Source organism: Vulpes lagopus, chromosome 6 (assembly GCF_018345385.1).
Source record: "Vulpes lagopus strain Blue_001 chromosome 6, ASM1834538v1, whole genome shotgun sequence".
Classification (NCBI taxonomy): domain Eukaryota; kingdom Metazoa; phylum Chordata; class Mammalia; order Carnivora; family Canidae; genus Vulpes; species Vulpes lagopus.
Window position 1 is genome coordinate 115,182,955 of NC_054829.1, and position 16,826 is coordinate 115,199,780.

Here is a 16,826-nt window from a genome sequence, read left to right on the forward strand (position 1 = left end):
AAAAATTTAAACCTCATTTGCCATCATCAGAGGGTAATAACATGTTAAAATTAGTAGAGGGAAAGGGGCACCTGGGTGGCTCAGTTGTTTATGCATCTACCTTCCGCTCAGGTCATGATCCCAGAGTCCTGGCATCAAGCCCAGCATCAAGCTCCCTGCTCAGGAAGTCTGCTTCTCCTTCTCCCTCTGCCCTTACCAACGCCCCAACCATGCGCGCGCTCTCTCTCTCTCAAATAAATAAATACATACATACATACATACATACATACAATATTAAAAAAAATAATAGAGGGAAAGAACTAACATTTTGTCCCACCTTCTCAATACCCTAGTTCATGAAAACCAGACAACAGCAAATAGAGGGAAAACTCTTCTCTACAGAAGACTGCTAATTTGTAAATAAAGGAGCACTATTCATTTGAATGAAATCACCATTTTGAAAGCCCTAACAATGTAACTGATTCAGGCAAGGGTTATCAATGGATGCTAAAATCAGTAGATACAGGTTGATAGTGAAATATATTCATACAGTATCAGCTCACAGATTACTGGTTTAAGCACAAGGTCCCTTTAAATGGAAAAATGACATTACCCACGTGTTGGCACTACTAACAGTGGGAAAACCAGACATTATATACCCGCGACTATAATGCAATCTGAAGTAAACCATTCTAGCCCTTCATTCCTCAGTGTCTGACATAGGACCTTGAGAGGGGTGTCTGCTGAACTCTACAGGCACTTCCAGGGCGAAAGGGCAAGCGAACATGAATGGACCTCTTCCCCCTTGTCCTGTCTCTCACCCAGCACCTGGGGAGATCCATGCTACCTAGGAAGAGAGCCAATGGATAAAAGACACATGAGAGAGAGGCAAGTGTTTCCTGCGATTCCTGCTGCTAACACTGCACTGTTTATTGCAATGTAAAAAGTATCCTGAGGGTAGAGAGAAATATTTAATACACAATGTCAGAGAATTTTAAAAAATTAGTAAAATAATCTATAGCTAACTTCCAGAATTGAAGAAATACAGAAGATAGAGAAACACATTAAATGAAGCCCTGGGAGAATAATCAGATAAATCCAGATTGTGAGATACTCTACAATTAGCCAGATCTCCTCAGAAAGTCACTGTTGTTAATATGGGAAACAGGAAAAGGGAGACCATTAAGAGATTTGACAGACATAACCAAATATAATAGGTGGTCACTGATTCAATCCTGGTTCAAAAAACAAGCAACTATAAAAACATTTTGGAGGCAATTGGAGCAATTTAAATATGGGCTGGAATTAGAAGATGTTAGAAAATTACTGTTATTTTTGTTGAATGTTAAAATGATATTATGGCTATTTAGAAGAATGTCCTCTTAAAGAAATATTGAGGGGAAAAATTGTCATAATGTCTCAATTTACTTTAAACTGGCTCAGTGAATTAAAAAATATATACATGTAGATAAAGTAAATTGTATTAAAGTGAATCAATCTGCAGTTGCATCATTCATATGTGAATTAATGATAATTTTTCACAGAAGGAGTCTAGGGTCCCCACTTTGAACCAAAATTTTTTTCAACATTAAACAATTGTGCATGTGTTGCTCTTGCAGTACAATTAGGCCTTCAACAAAGTGTGTTTCTAAAAAGTTCAGTATGAAAAAGATCCAATCCTCTACTATGTTCAGTATGAAAAATATCCAGTCCCAACTATGATTGTGGGGGCAGAGATCAATTGCCTTGCTAGATCCATACTCCTTAGTACTGGAATGCTGACCTTATTGAGGGTAGTAATGTATGTAAGTAGAAAAACTACATACACCAGCTTCCCACTTAAATAGGGAAGAGAGCTAACAACCTGCAGAAATCATTATATAAACCAACCACAAAGGCTCTTATAGGAGGGCTAAGTCAGCTGACAGGTACACCCGAGGGCCTTGGTTACTTTCTTTTTCTCCCCACCTGAAGTAAAAGCATAATACCTGGAGCTACAGCAGCCATCTGGAAGCCAAGAGCATGCAAAGACTTCCAACTCAACATCTTAAGCCACCAAACTGATAGCAGCAAATACCTACATGCCAACTTCTTGTTATAGGGAGAACCTAATCCCCAAGGTTTAGATTACTGTAGTTGTCTCTAATACTCTCAGCTACCACAGCAAATGTCAAGGAAAAGAAATACACTAGTGCCCAAAATATAACAGAATCATTCTTTATGAAAGGAGTTCCTTATAAAACAAATATGAAATGGGAAGTGCAGGAGAATTATGAGGAAGAAGTGATTTTGGACATACAATGACCTGCATATAGCACCCTCCGTTAACTCCAACCCTAAGCTACTTGCCTCTCTTGAGCAAAACAACTGCAACTAGAGTGTACGGCCAACTGGACGTAAGTGAAGCCTTAGTTTCTGGCAAAAAACTGGTGTGAAGCATTTTCTGCAGGGGAGTAAGTAATAAACTGGAAAACAGCAGAAGAGCCAGTGCTGAAGACTGGAAATGCTGAGAAATTTTTGCAAGTCAGAGATGGGGGAGAGGGCTCCAGCCTACACATTCTTTTCCATGTTTACAGTCCAGGAAAGTACAAGGAGACCAGACAGCTAAGGAACAGAGAATTGACAGTCTATCCAGTGCAGGCCCATGGCGATACAGACTCCTTTGCCTGTAAGGAAGGACTGACACCACAGAGGGTTTTGTAATAACTGATCTTGGGCTTCGATAAAACAACCGAGGCAAATTGCCTATACAAAGGGGCCCAGCTGCCTGAGAGAGAAAGATTAGCAGAAAAATGAGAACCACTCTGTAAAACTGAACTTCTACAGGAGACAGAATGCTTTAATTCAAAGGAAATTTGCACAAGGAAAAAAAAAAAATTTGCACAAGGAAATTTAAAGAGATTCAAGTAGAGTACTCGAACACAAACATACATACACACATACTGCTAAGAGTGGGGGAAAAAAAAAAACATCATTTCCCAACTAAATATTTTTAGAGAATGAGTTGAAAGAGAAATACACTAACTTGAAAATCACTTACCCAGTCAGGAAGTCCTTTACAGTCAGGTGGAAGGAGAGCTACTCGATGATATACACAGACTCAGAGAGAATATTATCCACATGATGATACGAAAAAGAATCACAAAAAGTCTCTAGCTAAACAAATGAACCAGAACAAAGGAAAGAAGATGGCAGAAGAAAATGAATAGCTGGCCTATAGACACACAAAATCAGTGACAATTAACAGGGTGTGTAGACTATATAGGCTAACTAACAATTCTTGAAGTATATCAGGGATATACTCTTAGAAGTTCTATTAAGACACCATTTAATCAGAACCCAACAGTTGTTGGGGAAAGACAACAGGAAGGCAAAAGCATCCCAAAAGTTGCACAGCATGGGGTGGCAGCAGGGAGGGAAGAAGACAGTAATGGAACATCTTGTAGAAGAAACTGTGTATTTTTGTGGGAAAAACAGTTGAGCTTGAGCTATAGATTAAAAAAAAGCATGTCCATCATATTGTGAAAGAGGGAGAGAGTAAGTAAATCACTAAAGAAAAAGAGTAGAGGGGATCCCTGGGTGGCTCAGCGGTTTAGCGCCTGCCTTTGGCCCAGGGCTCAATCCTGGAGTCCTGGGATCCAGTCCCACATTGGGCTCCTGGCATGGAGCCTGCTTCTCCCTCCTCCTGTGTCTCTGCCTCTCTCTCTCTCTCTCTATGTCTATCATAAATAAATAAATAAATAAATAAATAAATAAATAAATAAATAAATAAATAAATCTTTAAAAAACAAAAAAGAAAGAAAGAAAAAGAGTAGAATTAACAACGTAATCAGAGGGGAGAAAAGAATGAACAGTGACTTGAACAGGCAACAAAATAAGGAAAATTTCAAAATAAGTCACAACATAAAAGAAGTAATAAGCATAAAGAAAAACGACAAGAACTACATCATCTATGGGATGCCTGGGTGGCTCAGCAGTTGAGCACCTGCCTTCAGCCCAGGGTGTAATCCTGGAGTCCCAGGATTGAATCCCATATTGGGCTCCCTGCATGGAGCTTGCTTCTCTCTCTGCCTATGTCTCTGCCTCTCTCTGTCTCTCATGAATAATAAGAAATTAAAAAAAAAAACTTAAAAAAAAGAAATAAATTATCTGTATCAGCCATTACACTAAATATGAAGGAGATAAATTTTCTCATTAAATAAGAATTATGCATTATGAAATACAATCTAACTACATGATAAAATATAAAACAAAATGATAAAAAATGAATTTAAATGAGTAGACACAGAGATGCAAAGAAAGGCAATAGCATCAATATCAGACAAGAATTAAATCAATTGCTGAATGTATTAAACAGAACATTATATATTAATAAAAACATATTTATGAAGAAGATATGAGTGAGAAAAGTATAAAAATACTAAACATGCACAAACTTTCAGTTATAAAATAAGTCACATAGATAAAAAGTACAGCATGGGGAATACAGTCAATAATACTGTAATAATGCCATATGGTGACTGACAGTGACTACACGCATTGTGATGAGCACTGAGTAATATACAGAATTGTTGAATCAATATGCTGTACACCTAAAACTAATATAACATTGTATGTTAATTATATTTCAATAAAAAATGGTTAAAATGGCCAGTTTTAGGCTATGTATATTTTATCAAAATAATTTAAAAATCAATCAACTTTTCACCAAAAAATATATATACGTGAAGAACTAAAGTGGGAGATTTTAAAACCCCTCTTTTGAAACTGGACAGATTTTTTAAGTAATAAAAATAATAATAAGTGGAGTCTTTTGGTGGCACTAAAAAAGGCACTAGAATTTAAATGAAAACTTGAAAAACAAAATAAAAATAAAAGTAAGAATTTTTTTAAATGCCATTAATTTTAGGGGCACCCAGGTGGCCCAGTTGGGTAAGAGTGTTTAACTCTTGGTTCTGCTCGGGTCATGATCCCAGGGTCGTGAGATCAAGCCCGGTATCAGCCTCCATCCTCAGTGCAGAATCTGCCTGAGATTCTCTCTCCCTCTCCCTCTGCCCCTCCAGCTCATGCAGTCTTTCGCAAATAAATAAATCTTTTTTTAAGGCAATTAATTTTAAAACTTTTAAGTTAAATATCCACCAAGAATTTTTTTTTAAAGATTTTATTTCTTTATTCATGAGAGACACAGAGAGAGAGATAGTCAGAGACACAGGCAGAGGGAGAAGCAGGCTCCATGCAGGGAGCTCGACGTGGGACTCGATCCCGGGACGCCAGGATCCTGCCCTGGGCTGCATGCAGCACTAAACCGCTGAACCACCAGGGCTGCCCTCCACCAAGAATTTAAAAAGAGTATCACTCCTACCCTAATAATACAAAAGGCAAATAAACTACAAAATCATAACTCTTCTTGAGGAGAGCACTGGCTTACCCATGACAGAACATGGAAGGAACCACTGCCAGCCAACACACAAGCAGATAAGAAATCAACTAACATTTTAATGGTTTGCCAAAGGATGCATTTGAGAGAGCCTGACCATATAGAACTAGCGGAAGCCCCAGACCTAAGAGGAGTTCACACACATTTGCAGGCTCTTCTCCAAAGAACCTCCCATACAAGAAAGACTGGGGGACAGATAGGAGACAGAGAGACTCCTCAGTACTGCAGGCATGCAAGAGGAGAATAGCAGCACAACTATGGCACAACACCTCACACCTCCTGCCCCGCCCTTTCTTCCATCTGAGAAGAAGCCTTTAGCCACTCCAAGAAAAGCAGCACACTATCACCTCAAGGACCAAAGACACAAAGATCCACTGCTGCTAGAAGGGCAGGGAGCAATACAGGCTCAGGAACTTATACCATAACCATTAGAGGATTTCTACCTTTGGGTAGGGGACAGGAAACCCTCTCCTGGCAAAACACCAACCTAATACAAGGCAAAAATTTGGCTCCTATGGAGAAGAGACTGAGAAATGTTAAGAAAGCCCAACTTCTAGAGATGAAGCTGATAACTCCTAGATAAGAATGAAGCTGACAGAGATCTCAAGAAAAAGAATCTAAAAAACAAAACAAAACAAAACAAAAAAACAGCAGGCTACTACCATGGGAAGGGCAAGAACAAGGCAGCATGGTGAAAGAACCCCTCTATGATGAAGTATTCAGGGACAGAAGAGTTGAGTGTAGAACATAAACATTGAGAAAACCCTTGAACACCCGAGCCATGCCCAATACAAGGGGATTCTAGAAGAATCTGAAGCCTGTGGTGCACTGAAGGTAACAATAGCAAGCAAACCCATCTCAGCTCTATTTTTTTTCCCTCTTAGCTCCTAACTAGATTGAGCCAAATTCCCAGCCGACAAAAAATTAAAAAATAAATTAAAAGTGTGCATACTGTGTGCATATTTCCAGGCATAAATGCTATTTACAGTACTCTTGATTATTTCACAATGATGTTGACATTCTATCAAAACTATAAGACAGGAACACCTGGGTGGCTCAGTGGTTGAGCCTCTGCCTTTGGCTCAGAGTGTGATCCCGGGATCCCCAGATCAAGTTTCACATTGGGCTCACCGGAGGGAGCCTGCTTCTGCTTCTGCCGATGTCTCTGCCTCTCTCTCTCTCTCGGTGTCTCTCATGAATAAATAAATAAAATCTTTTTTAAAAAAACAACTATAAGACATACAAGGAGAAAATAGCCAATTGTGAAGAAACAAAGCAATCAATGGAACCAGATTCAGAGATGACACAGATGTTGAAACTATCAGATAAGGACTTCAACAATAACTATGTCTAATTTGTCAAAGAATCTACTAGAACAGACAGTTAACCATGCATTAATACAGAGAAGATTTCAGCTGAGACATGTACACTATAAGATGGAGAGTCTAGTGGAAATATTAGAAATAAATAGGGTATCAAAGATGAATTCCTTTGACAGACTCACCAGGAAACTTGGCATAACTGAGAAAAGAGTCTATAAACTTGATAAGGCAATAAAAATTACCTAAACTAAAACACAAAGTAAAAAATAATAGAAAAAGCAGAACCAAGCATATAAAGGCTGTGAGACAGTATCATATCAAATGGTCTGACACACATGTAATCGGAGTCCCAGAAGAAAGATTACATTAGAAGTAATATTTAAAGAGACAATGCCTGAGAATTTTCCAAAAATGATAAAAGACATCAAACCACATATTAAAGAAGCAGGCTTTTTTAATCATAGACACATCACATTTAAACTTTTAAAACTCAAACTAGAAAAATCTTGAAAGTAGAGGGGTAAAAGATATTTTGTACAGAAAGGCTTTGAGCAAACTTCTTGTCAGAAACTATGTAAGTCAAAAAACAAAAACAAATAAGCACCATCTATAATGTAATGTGAAAAAATAAACTGTCAACCTCAAGAACACAGCAAAATACTTTTTCAGACAAAAACTTAGAAAATGTATTGCTAGCAACCTGTAATATTAGAAATGCTCAAAGAATATGGTTCAAGCATAAGGAATATGAAACCAGACAGAAATTTAGTTCAAAACAAAGAAATTAAGAGTTCCAGAAATGTTAAAATATATATAGATACATAATGAAGACAATTTGTCTTATTTTTAATTGCTCTAAAAGTTAACTGATGATCTAAAGGGAACACAGTAAAAACGTAAGGTTTATAACATAAAATAGATGAATATAATAGCATAAAGGATGGGACGGAGGATTTGCAAGTTTAACAACTGTATCTCACACCGTCTTTGGCATCTCTCCCCGTCTAACAGACACTTCAAAATCAACTTGCCTTCCCCTGAGTTCCTGATCCTCCTCCTTCAAGCCTGCTCCACTTACAATCTATCCCAATCTCAGTTGTTGATTGAGTATCAGTCAACCCTTCCAACTCCTCAGGCTAAAATCCTTGAAACCATCTTTGATCCTTCCCTTTCTTACTGCCTTAACTCATCAACATACTCCATTACTGCTATCTTCAAACTACACTCTCAGCACTGCAACCATTTTGGTCTAAGCCACCATCATCTCTCACCCAGATCACTGCAACAGAATCCTAATAAGTCTTCCAGGCTACACATTTGTCCTGTGGCTGACTATTCTCAACACAGCAGTTAGAGGGGACCCTTGAAAAAACTCAAGTCAGATCATGTCATTCCTCTGCTCAATACACTGCAGTCATTCCCTGTTCCATTCAAAGGAAAATGGCATCTTTACAATGGCCTGAAAGAAATATGGCTCTTAGCACATTTCCTTTCACTAGCTCTCTGACCTCCTCCCCTAATACTCTGCTCCTGCTCATTCTCATCTAACTTCACTGGCCTCCTTGTCCTGGGACACAACAAACTCCGATCTTAGCCTTCATTCTAGCTGCTGCCTAGGATGCTTTTCCCCTAGAAGTCAACTTTCTTCCCATCCTGTAAGTCACTGTCCAAACCTCCCTTGCTTAGTGAGGACTAACTGGACCACCTATTTACAGTAACTTCCCCACACTCAAATACACACACTCTGCCAAGTCATCAATATGTGGCTCTACTTTTTCGTTTTTCCATAGCACTAATCACATTTTAACATAGTATAAAATTTATCTAATATGTTCATTGTTTAGTTTTTGTCTCTTCTCACTAGAATGGAAGAGCCATAATTTCTATTTTGTTCACTACTATATTCATAATGGCCAGTACGGATTTTGGTCAGGAAGATAAATCTTGAATAATTATGTAAAACACGATCTGAATAAATGGAAATTGTGGCACAGTGACAGCATAAAATACGTTCAATCATTAAAAATAATAAATTATAGCCAAAGTAGATCACTTGAAGGTATTTCCATAAGATACAACTGAATGAGAAATGCCCAATGATGAAATTAGTTTACTTTTTTCTCACTTTTTGTAAAATATTTTTTTAAACTATGTGAGTGGATGTGCATCCACATTGTGTTATATGAGCATGGACACAGCACTTTATCAATATAGAGAAAAAAATTTTTTTTCGGTGAGATGGATATATGGAATGATCTGAGTTCAAATTCTGACAAATCCATTTATTATTGATATAACGTTCCTCAAAATCAGTTCCCTCACCTATAAAACAAGGATCATAATGGCTACCTTGCAGACTTGCTGTAGGACTTGCATATGAACTGTGTGACACATTCAGAGACTACAGCCTCGTTCATTCTACTACTAGCAACTAGCGCAGTGCCTAGCAACTTCAGTTGCTCAATAAATATTTGTTGAAAAAATTGTCGCTTTTATCATCAAACACAAAAAAACAAACCATGAAGTTTCTGAGAAAACCTCAGTTTAAGTGGGTAATACAACTTAACATCTAGAATAACACCAGGAAATAGAGCTGCATTGAGTCACTATCCTACAGTGTAAATGTGTAAACATAAAAAAGAGATAGCACATATGGCAGGCATCAGTGGTGATGATTTTCCCTCTGATTATGTTTCCAGATTAGTTATCATCAGCCAGCAGGAAATATAAGCAAACATTCGCTGGCAGAATTTTAGCCCTAGCATAAAGATCCATTGTCTCTTCATTAGATTCACCTTCCAAGCTGATTAACAAAACACTTTACTCCACAAAATCCAGTCTCCTTGTACTAACATTTATGCATGGTGATTTTTCCTCTATGTTTTTACTTACTTTTCTTTTCAGGGAACTTCTTTCCTATACAATTTGCTTTCTCTCTCTCTCTCTCTTTCTCTCTCTCTCTCTCTCTCTTTCTCTCTTGCTTATTTTCCTTTCTTAAACTCAGATTTGAACCTTTTTTTCAGGTATTTTTCACTTGGGATTTGACCTTGCTAAATGTCTTTATTGCAAATCCCTCAAAGACAATCAAGGTATTTGCCTTGATTTGAAAAAGAGGGAGTTGGTATTATGAAAGGGCATAGGAGCTTGAGAGGCAGCTGTTAGCTGCAAAAAAAGTCTGTGCAAAGCTACTCCCGACTTCAGTGTCATCATTTGTAAAATAAGAATGGGCAAATGAGATTACTTCTCAAGTTCTTTTTCTACTTCTATGAGTATACTTTTTCCTCCTCATTAGAAGGGAACCACTCATCCATCATAGATTTGCCATGGGTACATTTTATCAGGACCAGTAGTAGGGAAGGACTCACTAGTTAGTCATCGTAAAATGGTCCACGTCATCTAGGCAAAGAAGAATTATACTTTGGAGCCCACTACAGCTACAGTATAGATAGGCCCCTGCAATCCTTTTTACTGCTTCTGCTGGAACTGGGGGACTAGAAATCTGGGAGAGACATAATTTCATTTCACTGATATTTAGTCATTTCCTTTTCAGCTTTTCTTCAGCTTTCCTGTTAGTCTTTGGTTCTTTTTAAAAATACAAACCCAGCTCAGCTTACGCAAGTTAAATCGATTCTAGATATAAAGGAAAGTAACTACATATCCAATCAGGTACAGCTTTACCCTGCTAGTGAAGAATGAACTGGAAAGGAAAAACAAACAAAAAATAAAAATACTTTTAAAGGTCAGCATAGGACAACTGCAAAAATTTTGACAAAAAATAATGATGATCCAGCAAGTATAGAGTCTACAAAATGAGGATAATAAATCTCCAAAGACCGATATACAATAAAATGAGATAATGCACACAAGTACACAGTAAACAGAAAACCCAGACTTCATGTGTGATTGTGTGTGACACTTCCAGGCTGCCACAGTGTCCAAGGTGGTGCTTCGGCGGAGATGTTTAAACAACTTCCTTTGTCTATAATATGGTCTGCCACAAGGGCTAGCCCGGAAAGGACTGCTTCAGTTTTTTTTGTTTTTGTTTTTGTTTTTAATTCTACGTACAAGCTGTTCAACTCCATACAAACAGGTTAAGAGCACAAAATTTGGTTAGATGCACGGAGATCGGTATCACGGGACCACCACCTAGCCTGTCACCCAGGCAATACTTGAGGTGTCACACCAATATATGTGAAGTTAAAATGATCAATAATAAAGACAAATTTCACAATAATAATCTGACCCCAAGAAATTCAACTCCTCCATAAGGCACTCTTTGATTCCCCCCAAATTTTCTGCTCACCTACTGAAATGACAGTAGGTGGTCTTTCCTTCTTCTGCCCTCTTAGAGCAACTCTTATCTCACACAGTTTCACCACCTCATTTAGTTGTCTATCATAGCATTTCTCAGATCGGATGGAAACTATTTCCTTTGCTGTCTCCCCAACCAGACTAAAAACTACTCTAATTCAGCAATTCCATCCACCTAATCTAGTGCCTAGCAAATCAATCCATGTAAACAGGCTGAAATTAACACAATAATCTTGATGATAAGTTTTACTTTTTTACTTGTTTACTGCCTATCTCCCTGCACATGAAAACAAGCTCCTTGTGGACTAAGACCCAGTCTGTCTTGCCCACCTGTGTACCCCGAGAGCCTAGCACAGCGCCTGCCACATATGGATAAAGGGCTGAAAATCAGAGGGGAAGAAAAGCCAACTTCCTACAACAGAGCTGAAGGGAAATAAGACTACAGTACTTTATATCCTGCCTTAACCTTTTCCATAAAATCACAAAATCTGAGAACCTGGAGGGACCCTGTAGTTCATCTTTTGACATTTTGGGTTCCAAGCATAATGTCAACCACCAACATCCACTGATTAATCTCATTAGCCATCAAGGGAGAAAAGGGTCACGATATAAAAAATGTAATGTAGTGAGGTATGTGTTTGCTTAACTTTTTTTTTTGTATGTACATTTAATGTATTACCTTTGGGTAATAATTTTAATCTGCATAGTACTTTACAATATAAAATTCCACATCTCTATTGAAGCATTAAAACTGTGCTCACATGAGGTAACACATGGGAGACATTTAGAACAGGGTCTGGCACATGGCATGCAAAAGCGTCCACCTTATTCTCATCATTAGCCAATCGCAATGTGTATAACCATGAAGGAAGGCAGGCCTCCCTTTTCTACTCAAAGGCTTTCCAACAGTCTCATCCATTCTTTCTCTAAGAACAATTCATGGCTTACAAAGAAATAGCTACTACCAAAGGACCTTCTCCTCATCTAACCCCTAATTTCCATTACAGTAAGAAAAGGAAGGGAGGTCCCTTCCTTTTCACCTCATTGTCACTATGCAAACTTTCTACCAAAGAAAGAGAGAAAGACAGAGGCAGCAGGCAGGCCTGCAAAAAAAGATCATTGCCACAGAAAAACCTAGTAGGTCTAAGTGTGAAGCCGGAGCATTGGGTGATTTTGCTGCAGGAACCCCACTTTACAAATCACTGCAAAAAAGAGGGGGTAGGCCTAAACAAGGATTAAGGGGTTTCGTTGTTAAGGAAATCTCAAATCAACCTGATAGTGGGAGTAGAGCATCTAGAAAGATCGGCCAACTTCAATACCAGTCTGGATTAGATTTTCTGAATTTGAAGTTAATAGATAGCTTGAACTACAAGTTTTTTTTTTTTTTTAACAGAATTGTTAAATGAGTGTTATGTTATAAAAGTGTGACAAAAATTTATAATTCCCCCCAAAAAAATAAAAATAAATAATAAAAAAAATTTATAATTCCCAACATACATATATAAGGTGATAAATTCCAAATTTTATTTAGAATAAAGAACATGAAAAATTTAAAAGTAAGGTCTTTAACTGCTGAAATACTGTCTTCTCAGGTCCCTTGATCCTTGATTTATGGCTAACAGGCCTATTAAAGGTAACCTGGAAAGTATTTAAGAATCAAGAAACTACATCCAAACAGGTATGAAATGCATGGACATTCAGCTTCAGCCTCAACACTCAGCTAAAATCAGCTTCATCTTGGTCCTCAGCCTTTGAAGGCAAAGGAGCCAAAGTCTAATTCAGGGCCATTTCTGGCATCAGTGTCCCCATCCATGATCAATAACCTTATGACTGAGTATCTTGTGATCATAACTAAATTACGTCACTAATAGTATGTCATTTGAATTCAGTGCAAACATCTGCAGATTCACCTAAAATATAGATAAGCATTCTAGATGTGACGTGGATAAAAATCTCTATATGTTTTACACGTTGACATTTTAAGAGCCAGGGAAAGGTAAGTGACAATTCACTACTGCAGTAATAAAATAGAAGAATATGGGCAGCCCGGGTGGCTCAGAGGTTTAGTGCTGCCTTTAGCCACAAGCCTGATCCTGGAAACCCGGGATCAAGTCCCACATCAGGCTCCCTACATGGAGCCTGCTTCTCCCTCTGCCTGTGTGTGTGTCTCTCTCTCTCTGTCTCTCATGAATAAACAAAATTTTTAAAAATCTTAAAAAATATATTATGATATATGAGGATTTTGGAAGCTGTTCATCCTATATCCAAAAATAATAATAAAAAAAAACTTCCAAGTAACCAAGTACATGGAAAAATAAGTTGGAATTTATAAAAGTATCAAAAGAAAGTACATTGGCCAGCTGTTTCAAAAACCTAAATAATAAGACCAAAACTAGGGATTATGTGATAATTCTCATATTTGTATAACTTTTTAATATATATCTATGAATAACAATAAAAATAAGAACTATATTTCATTTTTAAGTAATTACACTTAGGCCTGAGACTTTCAAGAAAAATCCATTTGGGTATTTTCATATCCTGTGAGGAAAGAGTAAAAGGAGAATTTCAACTTCTGCTTTGAAAGAATGTTGACTTTGACATTTACCTATTTGGCAAAAGCATCTATTCGGTTCATCTCGAATTCAGATCAAGCGTTTACTCCTGGTTTTCACCTCTGCACATTCTTCCCAACTCGCATTTGAAAAACTAAATACGGGGTTTGCTTCTTCCAGTCTAAGCCTAAGAGATACTTATAGGTCATGTTATCAAGGAAGCCCCTGAAGCACTGGTCCACCTTTCTTTACCTTCTCTTCAGGTGAGGGGGTGGAGGGAGATTTACATCCAGATGAAAGGCATCCTGGTGTCTCTGGGTGCCTTCTGTGAATCTTTCCTAAACAAGCCTGCTCTTGCCCAAACCTGCATTTTTCAAAATATTTGTTACGGGGATGGGTGGGGATACCTGGCAAGGATAGAGCTGAAAAGAACAGGAGCTTGGGAGCCCAGAAGCCATGGATTTGAAGCCTAACTCACTGACTCAGCAGGAAATTTAACCCTGCAGACCTTCTGTTTTTTTCATCTCTCACATGAGGATTACCATTCTCCAGGGAGTCGTGCTGGTGACGTGACTAACGTGGGTAAAATTCCAAGTTCTGGCCTTAGCCCAAAGTATCTACTCAATAAACAGCAGCTCTGGCCCTGAGCGTTTCACCACTTCCTTCGTGGTTCCAGATATTACAGATCCTGTGAAAGGGCTGTAACAGAGGTCTCTCATCAGCTCCAAGGTCTGGAACTTCCAGTCATCCCTCCTCCTAGGCCTTCGCTTTCAACATCCAACATCTCCAGGCCATCCTGTACATACAGCCCAACCTGCCTGCCCGGCTCATTCGCCTCCACATTTCTGGAAGGGGGGTGGATCTAGTCAGAGAAAATCCTAAGGCAGAGAAAATCAAAATCAAAGATCCTAAGCTGGGCAGCCTCGGTGGCTCAGCGGTTTAGCACCGCCTTCAGCCCAGGGCCTGATCCTGGAGACCAAGGACATTGGGCTCCCTGCATGGGGCCTGCTTGTGTCTCTGCTGTGTCTCTGCCATTCTCTCTCTCCCATAAGTAAGTAAGCAAATAAATAAATATCTTTTTAAAAAAAAGATCCTAAGTTTATCTAGGTGGCACCACCCAGGAGCCACAGAACACGTCAGGCTCCCTACATGGAGCCTGCTTCTCCCTCTGCCTCTCTCTCTCTCATAGATAATAATAATAATAATAATAAATAAATATTAAAATCCTAAAAATAAGGATTTTTTTAAGCTGCCTTAAGCTGGGCAGCCCGGTGGCTCAGTGGTCTAGCGCTGCCTTCAGTCCAGGGCCTGATGTAGACCCAGGGCGTTGGGCTCCCTGCATGGGGCCTGCTTGTGTCTCTGCTGTGTCTCTGCCTCTCTCTCTCCCATAAGTAAGTAAATAAATAAATAAATAAATATCTTTTTTAAAAAAAGATCCTAAGTTTATCTAGGTGGCACCACCCAGGAGCCACAGAACACGTCAGGCTCCCTACATAGAGCCTGCTTCTCCCTCTGCCTCTCTCTCTCTCTCATAGATAATAATAATAATAATAATAATAATAATAATAATAAATAAATATTAAAATCCTAAAAATAAGGATTTTTTTAAGCTGCCTTAAGCTGGGCAGCCCGGTGGCTCAGCGGTCTAGCGCTGCCTTCAGTCCAGGGCCTGATGGAGACCCAGGGCGTTGGGATCCCTGCATGGGGCCTGCTTGTGTCTCTGCTGTGTCTCTGCCTCTCTCTCTCTCTCATAAGTAAGTAAGTAAATAAACAAATAAAAATCTTAAAAAAAAAAAAAAAAAGATCCTAAACTTATCTAGGTGGCACCGCCCAGGAGCCACAGAAAACGGATCCAGTCCCACGTCGGTCTCCCTGCATGGTGCCTGCTTTTCCCTCTGCCTGTGTTTCTGTCTCTCTCTCTCTCTCTCTCTCATTAATTAATTAATTAATTAAGATCGTAAAAATAAAAAAGATCCTAAGCTGGACAGCCCGGGTGGCTCAGCGGTTTAGCGCCGCCTTCAGCCCAGGGCCTGATCCTGGAGACCCGGGATCGAGTCCCACGTGGGGTTCCCTGCATGGAGCCTGCTTCTGTCTCTGCTGTGTCTCTGCCTCTGTCTCTCTCACCTAAGTAAGTAAATAATAAATAACATAACCTAAGCGCCTGTAGGTGGCACCGCCCGGAGCCACGGAACGCTGGAGGGAGGGCAAGAGCCCCGGCGGCTGTGGGGCCGCGCTGCGGGCGCCGCCTCGCAGTCCCCGCAGGGAGGGCAGCGCGAGGCGCCCCGGGCCACGGCCCCTCATCCTCAGGGAAGCCGCGAGGGGCCGGGAGGCGGCGGGGCTGCGTGCGCGCCGCGGAGACACCCGCCCACGCGCGGCTCCGCCGCCGCCGCCGCCGCTCCCTCCCTGAAGCGAGGAAGAGGGAGGCAGCGTCCGGGCTCACTTCCTGCGGGCGTGAGGAGAGGCGTCCCGCCGCCGCGCGCGCCCCGCCGGCACCTACGTGGCGCAGCCGCTCGGGAGGCCGCCCCGCCGGCCGGGGCCTTCCTTCCCGCGGGGCGGCCGCCGGGCCCGGCCGGGGGCGTCGGGGGGGACGTCGGCGGGGCGAGCCCGGAGGCGCGGCGGGGGCAGGGCAGGGCAGGGCAGGGCGGGGCGGGGGCCGCCGCCGGTCACCCACCTTTCTCACTCTGCGGGCCGTGTAGAGCCCCATCCCGTCCTGGACGCGGGAGGACTTCAGGGAGAACCTGTCCGGCACGTACATGCCCAGCATTCTCCCCGCCGCCGCCGCCGCCGCCGCCGCCGCCGCCGCCGCCGCCTCGCTCAGCACCAGCGATCGGCGCCCGGGAGGCGACACATCGACATTTGGGGGTGCCGGGGTGGAGGGGAGAGGCCGGCGGGGAAGGAGGAAATGGAGGTGGCCTCCCAGAATCCCCACGTCCCCGCCGATTCCAGGATCCCCCGCGGCGCGGCCCCTCCTCGTCCCGGGTCTGGCTCAGCCCGGAGCGGCCGCGGCCGCCGCTGCCATTGCTGCCGCGGGGGCGCGGGGGGCGCGGGCCGGGGCGCCGCGGCCTGGGCGACGCCGCGCGCTGATTGGCCCGAAGTTGGCGGCCGGGACCCGCGCCGGGCGCGGTGCCGGGAGCGCGGCGGAGCTCGGGGCCGCCAACGCGGAGCGGGTGCTGCCGGGCGGGGAGTCCCAGCCTTCGAGGTGCAACACGCAACGGGCCTCGC

At 41.4% G+C, this 16,826-nt stretch overlaps 1 protein-coding gene across 2 annotated transcripts in view; it reads right to left on the bottom strand.

Annotated features, from left to right (window-relative positions):
• The window catches only part of PRDM5 (PR/SET domain 5), a 202,698-nt gene extending 186,299 nt beyond the window's left edge, over window positions 1-16,399 (bottom strand). For both annotated transcript variants that reach the window (XM_041758534.1, XM_041758535.1), the window contains exon 1: window positions 16,276-16,399. In XM_041758534.1, coding sequence (XP_041614468.1) covers window positions 16,276-16,368 — 93 coding nt within the window. In that variant the 5' untranslated portion in view covers window positions 16,369-16,399. The remainder of the gene's footprint in view (window positions 1-16,275) is intronic.
• Between the last annotated feature and the right edge of the window lie 427 nt (window positions 16,400-16,826).